Source organism: Rattus norvegicus, chromosome 8 (assembly GCF_021556685.1).
Source record: "Rattus norvegicus strain SHRSP/BbbUtx chromosome 8, alternate assembly SHRSP_T2T, whole genome shotgun sequence".
Lineage (NCBI taxonomy): Eukaryota > Metazoa > Chordata > Mammalia > Rodentia > Muridae > Rattus > Rattus norvegicus.
The window spans coordinates 23,615,560-23,630,355 of NC_141541.1; the positions used below are offsets into that span (position 1 = coordinate 23,615,560).

The following is a 14,796-nucleotide window of genomic DNA, read 5'->3' on the forward strand; positions in this document are numbered from 1 at the left end:
TGCCTAGCAGCAGCCACAAAATCAAAAATCAAAAGAGAAAGCATGAAGGCTGCTAAAACGATAACAAAAACTTCTGCCGCATCTTCTATCGGGGGAGAGAAGTGAAACAGATCGAGACCAAACATATCTTTCAGAGCTTACCCTAAAACACTGCAGTTCTGGATTCTCTCCGCGGACAGAGGACCCCTCCTCGGCGCCTGGCGATGGTGTGGCGTTTTCTCCCGGGTTTCAGCACCAGATGTCCTGCGCTATCTCGCCAGCAAGAACATGCAGGGTCGTACAAATCCTTCTGCAGCTTAACGTTTTTATTGTATCTTAAAGAGAGGGCCCGGGGCGCCAGCATGGCGCGGCTTATATACACACTAGCGCGGCGCATCCACTCCTGATTGGTCGCTTACCCATGATCTCATAGGCACGCCCCGGAGTGGGCAAAGACCTGGCACGAACACACCCTTGCACATGCGCACACAGTTAACTTCCCTGGAACAGCTGCAAGCTAAACTGTTGAACCACCTGTGACTTACCATCCCACCTCCTCAGAAAGTCCCAGAACAGTCCACTGACCACGAGAAAGTTTGGAGGTCACATACATTAACAGGCTCCAGGACTTAGGGTTCCTGAGGAGATGTTGGTCAGCATGGAACCTGCCTCTTCTACCCATCAATAAACCTGGTACCCAGGACTATTGTGCAGTACAGGACCTACATGAGGTATTCCAGTGTACAGCCGATATATACTCTATAGCACCTAATCCGTATAACCTGTTGAGCTCATTACCACCTACCAGGACCTGGTACACACTTTTGGACTCCAAAGATGCCTATAGATATGAGATACCATCAGCCAACCAAGCTGACCTGGAACATGATTTCCAACCTCACTGGTGTCAATTGTCTGCAGGACTAGACTCAGAATATAATGATGATGGGGTTAGGTTAAATGGTCTTCCTGTGCTTTTAAATACACCAAAGGCAATCTGGGGTCTGGGAGATTGGGGTCTTCACTGCAACTGAACCAACACACCATGCCACCTTCACAATACCTCTGTCTATGTGTGTCCCTGAAACAAAATTACAATAAGAGACCAGCAGAGGTGGGTGGGAGTAGAGGTCTTTTAACTCACTCTCTGCAGCAGCTGAGGATGTGAAATTACTGGAGATGCTTACTAATGTCCATCCTCCTCCTGGGACCTGATTACAGCTAAGAAGGAATAAACCAAGGCCACTAACTGCAACTCAGGTCTAACAAACTCTCCCTGTCAATCCCGGGCTTACAACTGCCTATACAAACCAATGCATTTTTTGGCCTGTGTGTGCACTGTACTCCCAGATTCACACCCACATAGAGACACATACACATAACTACAAGTGAGAACAATTATATAAAAATGCATATTTCCTCTTCAACTGTGTTTTGGAGACTGGACATCACTGATTCTCTGTGTTCCATGCAGCTTTTAGAACAGGATTTTGCACATAATTTTGTAAATTCAGGTGAGTTGGTAAACTGGAAAGGTTCTTATGAAAATGGACAAATAAGTTTCATTTGTGAGCTGGAAGTTACTAGCATGATCTTAAAGGCACAATGAAAACCATGACTTTTGCTTGTGTTCTTACTTATTCACATTAAGTACAGACATTGCAGGATTCAAAGCATCTTTCAAACAACAGATCAACTCTATTGAACTGAATTTTAAAGTCTTGCAGAAGGGCTGTTGTTTATTGTTATACAAAAGGACTTTTAGAAAGCCAACTCCTACATATCAAAAGGATTTATCAGGAACTTGTGTTAAGGAACTATTACCTAAGCAATTGTCAGTCATTGAAAGACTTCCAGTTTTTCCATTAATGTCTTGTGACTGAGGTCAGGCTAAAGTTGTGAAATTACCAAGTAAGAGAAACCCCAGAGATCTCAGACAACTATAAATGATACTCTGTTATGCTTGCAGACTGGAGCTTTATACAACTGTTTCCTAAGAGACTTCATCTAGCAGCAGATATAAAAACATGCAGTGTCTCACAGTCAAAGACCAATTGGTACTTGGGGAGTTTTGTAGAGGACTGGAGGATATAACTAACTGAGTGACTGGAGAAGTCGATGTCACCATAAGACGACCTGTAGAGTCAACTTACTTAGACAACTGTGGGCTCATGGAGACTGAACAACCAAACAAACAACACATAAGGACTGGTCCTAGGTCTCTGATTTTGATGATTGCCATTGGGTCTCCTTCATCTAACTGGACTGCCCAGTTCATAATTAGTAAGATAGAATGCCCTTAAGTTTACTGAAAGTCACAGGGTAGGGTGGTACACAGGGTAGATTTCCTTTCTCTGAGAAAAAGAAGGGGAAAAGGAGAGAGGGATTTATGTAGGTTAGGAAGGAGACTATGAGACATGATCAGGTTGTATAGTATATAAGTAAAGGAATTAATTAAAAAAATCTCAGATAACAGTCACTGAATATTTACAAAAGATTATGTCAAGCCCTAAGTGGTACCCACTCTAAAGTAAATGCCAGATAAAATAATTCTCATAAAATTTTGCTACAGCTTTTTCAAAAATACATAATCCAAATTCTCTATGAAGGCAAATGTGTTGCTATGTAAATAAATCTGCAATTAGAATTCTGTTAAATGGAAGATTTTGCTGGGAGTACCAAGGAGCACACTGTACTGGAAACCCTTACTCCCCAAAACCTGCAACCCTCCATTCTAATCTCACTCTGGCATGTGCCTTCTGATGGGGCAGATCAACAGCTTGTTTTATACTTTGAAGACACCACCATTTAAAGGCCTCCTAAGAGGCATGCTCCAATCAGGTCAACTGTTAAGGGACCTTACCTAATAACTCCAACCACTGGGAATCCTGAGCAGACGAGTGGACTCAAGACCCATCAAGCCCTTCCAGCAGCCCCCTGAATACCACTCCTCTTCCTGCCATTAAGTTCTGCTGGGGCAGATCACTAGCTGGTCTACTCCTCTGAAGACACCACTGTCTGAAGTCCTCCTGGGAGTTCTGCCACTCATAGAGTAAATGGGCAACTGATCCAACAATCTGAAATCCTCCCTGGAATTCTGCTGCACACAGGGTAACAGAACCACATTCTGAAGGCTTCCCAAGAGAATAGCTATACCCAGGGCAACAGCTTGACTGATCCTCTGAAGCCCTATAGTTTGAAAGGCTCCCTAGGAGCCACTGCAATTATAAGACTTAAAGTGAGTCTTAACTACTGGGAGACCCCCAAGTAAGTCATGAGAAAGGAGTTGGATGGGAAGAGGTTTATTTTCTGGTGCATTGGGGTTGACGTTCAATCACCCACTTTGCCGAATGACTAGAAGGTAACCCCATATGGTTATAACAAGCAGTTTTTACACATTTTAGGGGTACAGTTTACATCAGCAATGCTACAGTTTAAACATATTGGCAAAACATATTGACTTTGAATCTATTGGCTAGCAAGCATATTACATGCATTTTAAGTCTATCTGGGATCAGAGGGTCAGGTGACTATCAGTCAGTACATTCTGTGATTTTTCAATAATGTCCCTGCTCCTTGCAAGAACTGTCAGTAGAGAATGGAATTGCCCTAGTCTATCCTTGACTGGAGGTGGGAAACTGGTATTTGGCCTAATCTTGACCTGTGGTTGTGGGTGTAAATCTGGTAAAAGTCCTTAGGTTTTTTGACAGGAATTCCATAACCTACCTACTTTATACCTGGCCAAGCCTCTTAATACCACTTACTCCTCAGTAAGACCTAGGGTCCTTCACAGTGAGGTCAACAGGTCACAAGTATATGTACCAGTCTGAAGATTTCACAGTATGAAGGCGTCACAGGACTTCTGCTATAGATAGCATCATGTGCCTACCACGAGACCTGTAGTAATCCAGGAACAAAACAGACAAGCATGAGACAGAGACATCCAGACCATTGAACAGACAGCATAACCAGATGGAATGTAGCAAGCACAAGACCATAAGCAACAGAAGCCAATATACTTTGTCATCATCAAAATTTGGTTCTCTTGCCACCACAAAGCCTGGATATACCAACACACCTGAAAATCAGGAAACTGACTAAAATCATATCACATGTAGATAATAGAATCCTTTAAGGAAAACATAATCACTGAAAGAAATATGGAAAAACACAGGGAAACAGGTAGAAGTCCGTAAAGAGGAAACAAATGAACCCCTTAACAAATGCAGGAAAACACAGTGAAACAGGTGAAGGAATTGAGCAAAGACATGAAAGTAGAAGTTTAAACAGTAAAGAAAATACGAATAAAGGCAACCCTTGAAATGGAACACCTAGGGAAGAGGTAAGGAATTACAATTCTAAGTAACATCCAGAAAATATAAGAGACAGAAGAGTTAATCCCAGGATAGAAAATACATTAGAAGATATTGACACAATTTTCAAATAAAATCCAAAACATAAAAAAAAAACGTAACCCAAAATATCGAGGAAATCCAGGACACAATGCAAACACTAAATCTAAAAATAATAGGAATAGAGTAGAGCAAAGTTTCCCAGTTCCAAAACCCAAATACGTCTTTAAAAAAATTGTAGAAGAAAACTTCCCAAACCTAAGAAAAGAGATGGTCATGAATGTAGAAGAAGCATATAGAACACATAAATGATTGAACCAGAAAAGAAAATCCTCTTGTCACATAATAACCAAAACACTAAATGAACAGAACAAAGATGGAATATTAAAAGCTTCAAAGGTAAAAGGCCACCATATAAAGACAGACATATCAGAATTACACAAGACTTCTGAAAAGACACACTAAATGCCAGAAGAGCCTGGAGAATGGTCATGTGGACCCTGTGAGAACAAAAATGCCAGCTAAGACTACTATTCCCAGAAAAATTCTCAATCAACATAGATGGAGAAAACAACATATTCAAGGACAAACCAAATTCAAACAATATCTATCTACCAATCCAGTCCCACAGAGGATTCTAGAAGGAACACTCCAACAAAAGAAGGGCATATACACCAAAGTAGGGAGAGGGCAAAATATCAATCATCTCATGACAAGGTTAAAAGGAGAGATTCACATGCACATGATGCATCCTACAACAAAAACATAAGACTTAAGAATCATCTGTCTTTAATGTCTCTAATATCTGTCTTTATAGCAATGCAATAAATGTGTCTATAAAAGACATAAGCTAAAAAGCTGGATAGACAAACAGGATCCAGCATTATGCTGTGTACAAGAAACCATAGTTTCAACAATGAAACTAATACAGATTAGGAATCAAATGGATTTAACTTATATATACAGAACATTTCATAAATCAAATGAATATAACTTCTCTGAACCTCATGGAAACTTTTCCAAACTTGAACTTACACAAAACACAAAACAAGACTCAACTGGTACAAGAAGATGGAAATTATCCTATGACACTATCAGATCACCACAGATTTTCTTCAATAACAACAAAAGCAACAGAAAATTCAAATACCCATGGAAAATGAACAACTCTTTTCTCAATGATAACTTGATCAGGAAAGAAACCAAGAAATTAACCACTTCCTGAAATTCAGTGAAAATGATGACACAGTACACCCAAATTTGTGGAAATCAATGAAACCAGTGGTATGGTAAAAACTCAGAGCACTAAGTGCTCTAGAAAAGAAATCGGAGAATTCAACACTAGAAACTTAACAACACACCTTAGAATTTATAACAAAGTGAGGCAAACGAATACACCCAAGAAGAATAGATGGCAGGAAATAGTCAAACTCAGGGCTCAAATCTCAAACAGTGATAAACAAAGAGAATTGTGCAAAGAAAAAACAAAATGAACCAGGATTTTTAAGAAAATGAATATGATTGGTAAACACCTAGCCAAACTAAAGAGCCCAGAGACAGTATCCAAATCAACAAAATCAGAACCGAAAAGGGATACATAACAACAGAAACAGGAGATTCAAAAAATCTTCAGGTCCTACTATAACTGTCTATCCTCAACAAAACTGGAAAATGTAGATGAAATTGATGATAGTCTAGACAGTTACTATAAACAATCCTAACTAAGGAGCAGGAAAACTATCTAAATAGGCCCATATCCCCCTATCACATATAAGAAGTTATTAAATACCTCCCAACTAAAAATAGTACAGGGCCATATGTCTTTAGTGCAAAAATTCTACCAGACCTTCAAAGAATAAATAATACCAATATTCCTCAAACTATTCCATAAAATAAAAAAGTAGAAATATTATGTAATTCATTCTATAAAGCCACAATTACTTTGACTCCTAAACCACACAAGGAGTCAAAAATGATAAAAAAATAAAATAACTTTAGACAAATTTCACTCATGAACATAAATTCAAAAATACTCAAAAATATTCTAGCAAACCAAATCTAAAAATACATCAAAACTAACATTTACCACAATCAAGTAGGCTTCATTCCAGGGATGCAAGGTTGGTTCAATATACAAATTCCATTAGTGTAAAGCACTAAAAAAAAAAATTCAAAGTAAAATAAAATCACATAATATTACTTTAGATGCTGAAGAAGCATTTGAAAGAGTACAACTCACTTTTATGTTAAAAGTGTTGTACAGGTCAGTAATTCAATGTCCATACCAAAACATAATAAAGGGAATATACAGTCAACCAACAGCCAATAAATTAAATAGAGAGATACATAAAGCAATCCCACTATAATTCTGAACAAGACAAAGATTCACACTCTCCCCGTATTGATTCAATACAGAACTTAAAGTTATAGCTAGAACAGTATGATGACAAAAAGTGATCAAGGGGATATAAACATGTAAAAAAGAAATAAAGGCATCGCTATTTGCATATGATTTGATAGTATGTAAGAACTTCCCAAAATTCTACCAGAGAACTTCTTCAGCTGATAAAAAACTTCAGCAAAGTGTCTGTATATAAATTTAACTCAAATAAATCAGTAGCCTTTTGTTATAGAAATAATAATCAGGATGAGAAAGAATTTAGGAAACGAACTCCCTTCACAAAAGCCACAAATAATATAAAATACCTTTGGTTAACTCTAACCAAACAAGTGAAAGATCGCTATGATAATAATTTCCAGTCTCTCAAGAATGAAAATGAAGATCTCGGAAAATGGAGAGATTTCCCATGCTCATGAATTGGCAGAAGTAACTTAGTAAACATGGTCATCCTACCAAAAGTAATCTACAGATTCAATGCAATCCCCTATAAAATTCCATCACAATTCTTGAAAGACATGGAATAAGAAATTCTCAATATCACCAGGAAAAATCAAAGAACCCAGAATAATGAAGACTATTTCTAACAATAAAAGAAATCACCAACCCTGACCTCAAAGTATACTACAGAGCAATACTGGAAAACATTGCATGATATTTATACCGACACAGATAGGTTGATCAATAGAACAGAAATGAAGATCCAAAAATAAAACCACACACTTACAGACACTTGATCTTTGACAAAGCAACCAAAAAGCATCTTCAATAAATGATGCTGGTCTCACTGGCAGCCTGTATTTAGAAAAATGAAAATAGATACATATTCGTCACCTTGCAAAAAACTCAAGTCTAACTGAATAAAATATTTCAACATAAAACCAGATACACTAAATCTAATAGAAGACAAAGTGGAAAAGTGCCTCAAACTCATTGTCACAGGGGGAAATTTCCTAAACAGAACCCCAATGGCTCATGCTTGAAGATCAAGAATTGATAAATAGGATCTCAAGGAAAGATTCTGTAAGGCAAAAGTCATAATCAATAGGACACCTTGGCAACTTATAAATCTTTACTAACCTTGCATCCAAAATATAAGAATTGAAGAAGCTAACTACTAAAAAGGCAAACAACACAATTAAAATATGGGTTGTGGAACTAAGCAGAGAATTCTTAACAGGGGCATTTCAAATGACTAAGAAGCACTTAAAGAAATGTTCAAATTCCTTTGTGGTCAGGAAAATGCAAATGAAACAACCCTGATATTCTACCATATACCAAATAGAATGGCTAAGACCAAAACTCATGATAGCACAAGTTAGTAAGGATGGGGAAAAAGAGAAAAACTCATCTATTTCTTCGTGGTTTGCAAACTGGTACAACTAATATGGAAATAAATGTGGAAGTTCCTTAGAATATTTGAAATAATTTTACATAAAAACCCAGCTATATCACTGTTGGACATATACCCAAAAGATGCCCTTCATGCCACAGGGGCATGTATTTCAATGTGTTCACAGTGACCTTAACTGTGATATCCAAAAGGTGGAAACAACCCAGATATCTGACAGTGGAAGAATGGACAAAGAAACATTGGTTCGTTTCCACAATGTAATACAAATCAGGCATTAAGAACAAGGTAGGGAAAGGGGCAGGGCTGGATGGGGTAGGGAACAAAAAAAAAGGACATTACGAGTTTTGCAAATGAATAAATATCACCCAGAGCGATACATGTACTCAATAATAAGTGGATATTAGCCAAACAGTACCGAACACCAAGGATACAAGGATGTTGAAGAAGGTTAACCAGATAATGGGCCCAAATGAGTATGCCTAAATCCTACTTGGGAGGGAGAAAAATGCAATCACAGTGGGCAGAGGGAAGAAGGCACCTGAATAGAAGAGGGGACAGGGAAGTGAAGGAGGGAAGATGATGAGGTACATGGATGAGGGAGCAGATCTGAAGCCTGAGGCACAGCAGAAATAATGGAAACAGGAAACCTCTAGAGGTAGGAGTTTGGGGACACTCTAAAATGTACCCAAGACCTGGGCTATGAGAGACTCTCAGGATTCAAAGAGGGAAAAATGGACGAAGTGCTCTGCATTGGGAATGGGGAATTTGTAAAGTCTACTTCCAATGGAAGAGAAGGACACCAAGTGGTGTTATGGGGTTGCCATCATACAGTCAAAACCTCTGACCCAGACCTGTTCCGGTCTGAAGGAACTGCAAGGACAAAAATGGAGAAGACCATGAGTCAAATGTGGTCCAGTGAAAAGCCCAATTAGGATCAAACTCAAGGGGAGGCCCTGGGTCCTGACACTGTTATTGATGCTGTGGTGTTGTGTGCTTGCATACAGGAGCCTAGCATAGCTTCCCTTCATGAGTTCCAACAAGGATCTGATACAATCAGATGCACGTATTATCACCCAAACAATGGACTGAAACTAAGGTCCCCTGTGGTTTTATTAGAGAAAATATGGAAAAAGCTGAGGAGGAGTTTGGGTCCGTGGGAAAACCAGCACTCTCAACTGAACTGAATTCCCAAAGTCTCTCAAAATCTGAGTCACCAACTTGGCAGCATACACCAGCTGATACAGCAGGGGACCACTTGTTCTGTCCTCAATGAAAGAAGATACACCTAACCCTTGAGAGACTTGAGGCCACAGGAGATGTCTTGTGGGGTAGGGGGGGGATGGGGACATCCTCTTGCAGATGTACAGAGGAAGATTGGAATAGGGAGATGTGGGACATACTGAATGGTGGATGATGACTGGACAGTAAAAAGGATTAAAGAATAAAAAAAAAGATGGTCCTTTTTATTATACATAGAACAAACCTGCATGTATGCACACATACGTATACATGTACATATATATATATATATATACTAATGAATATATAATAAATATGAATGTTTACAATTCTGAGATATATTCTAAGGATGCTGAACATCCAATGGTTTCATAGCTTGCTTTTAATGTGTCTTCATAGATCACCAGCCAAGAGGCTATACATATTAAAAAGTCTCAACTATTCAATGATATTATGCAGAAAATTCTATGTATGGATTTATTAATAAATTGTATTAATATATGTTACTAACCTACTGTTAAAACCCAACAATTTTATAAGTTACTCAACTCTCCATAAGATTTTCATGCATGTATATATTATATCAGCATTTCTAGTTTCCTACATGTTCCTATATTTTCTTTTGTCTTTCCCAATATCACAGTAATGTCATGTATCAGTTACATGGTAGTGGAATCAGAGCTATGAAAAAGGATTCTGAATGGTGGATGTGTAGGGTAAATAATAGTGGAAGAGTTCATGTATCAAAGGCATGCCTGTTTAATAACTAGCCCAAGAGACCATTCTAAAAACTAATCAAAACAGCTATGATTCTGAGAAACCTCAATATTTCTGAAAGTTCCAAACATAAATTCAGGTTTTATGTGTGCATTTCTTTCCATTTCTTTATATTTTCATTTAAAATTTAAGTGCAATCATACAAAACTTCCTCTAATTTTATAGAAGTTTTCACTCTGTTTATTTAAAAACTTTACATTTTCTGGAATCCACACAATTGAAAGGAGTAATCCATACATAATGAATCAAGGAAACGGGAAAATTATTCATTTATCATAAGTAATAAATGACATGACATCAACATTATCCAGGTGCATGAACAATGTATATGAATTTCATTAATAGATTTATACAGAATTTAAAAAACGCTATTGGAATTATAACGAACGAAGTTAATATATGAAGCAAAAGGATAAATTAGTATGCTATGGAAAAGAAATTGATGCCCAAAGAGTCAAATGAATATGGAATTTGATGATACTACATTTTATTTTTTACTATTAAGCAGTTACACAGTGTAAGTAATTGCAATAGGAATTATATATTACAGCAGTAGTTTCAATATCATCAAATTTAGCAGCAAAATGTTTATGATGCTATTACCTATGATCTTATCAGTAATATGAACTAATTAGGACAATTCTAAAACCCTGACATTCTCTGTTAATTGAACAAATGAACCTTTCTAAAAGACTATTAATGTCTCATGGGCTTAGTATTCATCATGTACCATATTGATGATATCTAATAACTTATGATAACATCATCTCTCGAACCAGGAATTTGAGTGCATACAATATTGTGGATATTAATATGCAAAGGGCATATATTAGATGATATTTAAATAACATAATTTCTCTTAATTAAGCAGTTACATAAGCAGTTCTCAAGAAGATGTAATATATGTTATACCAGCAAGAGACCAGCTATATACAGTGTGAAACAACCTTAGAAAGTATGTAATAGACAGAATACTTGACCTGACTATGATACATTTGTATGTGCCTTCCTGAACTTTAATTTACTTTAAATTGTTCTCTTCACTAAATAACAAAATTGTAATATATTTTACTTTTTAAAAATATTATATAATAGTGTTTATTCTTACCATTCTACCCTATTCTTCTTCCTTAGACGTCTCTGTCTCTGCTATTGCATTTTAAGTGAATGGTCAATTACTGTTTACTTATTAATAAGATATTTTATACAAACTCATACACACACACAATGAAACAAATAAGACACACATGCTGAGAAAGCTTTATAGTATAGCTACTATTCCAGGCTGCCATTCTAAGAATGGAAGAGATAAATTGAAAGTAAGAGAAAACAACCTGTAGTATGTATACACAAACTTAATCACTTGCTTGCTATTGATGAGAATGTGAGAACATGCAAACTTGAAACCTGACCAATTTCACAGAAGAAGTGGGAATTTCATCAAATCTGTATGTCTGTGTGTCTGTGTGTGTGTGTGTGTGTGTGTGTGTGTGTGTAGCTTTATTGTTTGTTGTTCATGGGTACATACATTAGGACTGATGACTTGTTCACCTATAAAGATATTTATTCCTCTGGTAAGATTTATATTCTCTCTGTCAGATGAGATTTTTTTCCTGTAGCTCTGCATCTGGGAATTAAGCCTTAAAAGAGGCAAACACATATTTGCATATTAATTTGTATTATGATTGTTCAGGTCTCATTTAGGTGATGACATCAGTGATAGTTCATGGGAGAAGTTTCGTTGTCAGATACAGGAGACACAATTATTCAACAAATGCCTGTTTATCTTCCTCTTCCAAATTCTACATCCTACCTTGTCAGCGATGTTTCAGTGATTCTCTGTCAGGGTTGTGCTTTCTATGTATCACTTGAGATTTTGTATTACATAGCTAGTGGTTCTTTCATTTTCAGTAGTTGGGTCTTTCTCTAATGGTCTAATCTGCTACAAAGAGGTATTTCTTGGATAATGGGTGTTACACTTATGTGTCCATACAAAAACAAATACATACAATGTGTTTAGTAATTATACTGATTTAGGTAAGGTGAAGTACAAGATTCTTTTCAAGGTTCCTCAGATAAGTCTTCTTGTTCCCTATTGCCCTATTGGTGCTTTCATACAACTTGTAAGTTACTGCTATCTTTTCAAAGGTACTTGGAATTTTATTACACTATCATTTAATGGAATTCATAATGTATAGTACTTTATGAATGGGATACAAGTATAGGAAGTATTGCTGGAGAAGATGTTGAAGCCACCAAAGAAACATCTTTTATACCAGACTCACAAAATTCATAATGCTTCTATTCATTTTTGAGCTCAAGAAAAACTTCTACTAATAATTCAAAATTGTAACTGCAGTGAGAAAGATCAGATTGGTATATGTGTTAAAAATAGAAACACTGTCTTAAAATATTCAGTCTAATGCCACAAATATCAGAATAATACCATAAAATTGGATTCCTTATCATGCCATAAATATCAGGACAAAGTCATAAATAACAGAAACCTACAATAATCTGCGTACTGAAATATTCACTTAGCTTATTTGTTCTTTTTTGACATAGTCCTATAAATAATGTGAGTTAGAAACTTCACATAATTATTCCTATAACCTTTTGTTGGTAGATGGGTTCTATGGATACTGTCCAGGAAATTAATTTCAAACTTTCAACACAGATATTTAAATACCAAAAAAAGAAGACGGCCAACAGACGTTTTCTATACAAGAATAACAATCTTTAGTTTTATGGTGTCTAGTCATTATTCTAAAGAAGCAAAAGATTGAACGGCTGCCGTTTGACTCATCCAGTGATCCAAGTGACAGTTCCGAAGGTCACATTGAAAGTAAAAATGTAATATTAAGAAAATAGATGTTTAGATTATTTTTCTCAAAGCTTTCTTCATATCTTTGTTCCTCAGACTATAGATAAATGGGTTCAGCATTGGAGGAATCACAGTGTACATCAGTGATGCTACAGAAGTCTGACGGTACGATTCTGTAAATGCAGAGCTAATGTATATTCCAAAAGCTGTCCCATAGAACAAGGAAACAACTGACAGATGAGACCCACAGGTTGAGAAAGTTTTATGCCTACCTCCTGATGATGGCATTCTGAGGATGGAAGAGATAATTTTAAAGTAAGAGAAAATAATCCCTACTAGGGGCACACCACCTAATGCAATAGTCACTGAATATACCAGAATGTTATTGATGAGAGTGTCAGAACATGCAAGCTTGATAACTTGATCAAGTTCACAAAAATAGTGGGGATTTTCAAGAAATGTGCAGAAAGATAGCCGCAAAATCATTAAACCATGTAGAAGGGCATCCACAATGCTAATACACAAAGACAATAAAATCATCACAAGACACAAGTGGGTTTTCATGATGGCTGTGTAATGAAGGGGCTTGCAGATGGCCACATAACGGTCATAAGCCATTGCTGCAAGAAGAAAGTCTTCCATTCCAGCAAAAAGTAAGACAAAGCTGAGCTGGGTAACACAGCCTGTGTAACTGATGGCTTTGCTCTGTTTCTGAAGGTTTATCAGCATCTTAGGAACAGTGGTGGTGCTGAAGCAGATGTCATTGAAGGAAAGATTTGAGAGGAAGAAGTACATTGGAGTGTGGAGGTGAGAGTCAGAGACAATAGCGAGGATGATGAGAAGGTTTCCAGAAACTGTCAGTAGGTACATAAGCAGGAACAGTCCAAAGAGAATGGGCTGAAGTTCTGGATCCTCTGAGAGTCTCAAGAGAAAGAATTCTATTACTGTTTTCTGGTTTTTTAATTCCATAATTTGTTATAATCTGAATGAGGAAATACAAGTGATTGGTTACAAAAGAAAATGTAGTCACTTACCCTGTTCCTTTCTCTTATTTTCCCATCCCCACCCTTTGACTTCTACTTCTCTTCTTTGTATCCTCCTCTGTACTGCAGTATTTAATATAGTATATAGTGAGTGTGACTTCTTAAATTATAAAACAAAACAGTAATAAAAAATTAAACATAGTTTTCAAACTAAATTATTTCTAACACACTTAGAATATGAAATTCATACTAAATCTAAGAAAAATAAAGCCTTAGTAGGTATTTTATGTCCCAAACCTTTAAATACGGCTTCAGAGTCTGGCTTGTAAAGAAGCAAATAGTTTTCAACTATGTCAGGTGTCTTCTTCTATAAAGTTTACGACAGAAAGCTATCATAAAATATTATTCAATGTTGAAAGGAATCAAATGTAAAAACAAAACCAAAATCTTCAACAGTGGTATTTGGGATATATTAGTCTTTAGCTTGCTGATTGTGAATTATGTATCCATAGACAGGATCAGACAATGTTTCACTATATAATACATGAAAGACATTATCTGAAAGAAATCTTATACAAAGAACTTTTGGCAATGTAGGAAAGCTTGGAGTAAGAGAGATAGTCTTCCTCTGTAAGAGCACACCAAGTGTTCAATGCCAACAAGTGATTTCTGAAAATGTTTTACAAGTAATATTATACAGTTTGTATAGTATATATACATATATATGAATATGTATAGATAGAATACATAAGCATATAAAAATGACTGTAAATTCTGGAAGCATCTAAGCATCTGGAATTTTCTTATCCCACACATTCTTCAATAGACCAAGAGATTATCTCCTGTCAGAAGTACCGAAGATAATTAAAGGAGGTTTCTGATTACCTGGA

General features: G+C 36.6%; 1 protein-coding gene across 1 annotated transcript; it reads right to left on the reverse strand.

Moving 5' to 3' along the window:
* Window positions 1–12,974: 12,974 nt before the first annotated feature.
* Window positions 12,975–13,892, reverse strand: Or7g33 (olfactory receptor family 7 subfamily G member 33). Its single transcript, NM_001000432.1, is given in 1 exon segment — window positions 12,975–13,892. A coding segment is annotated over 1 exon segment (918 nt).
* Between the last annotated feature and the right edge of the window lie 904 nt (window positions 13,893–14,796).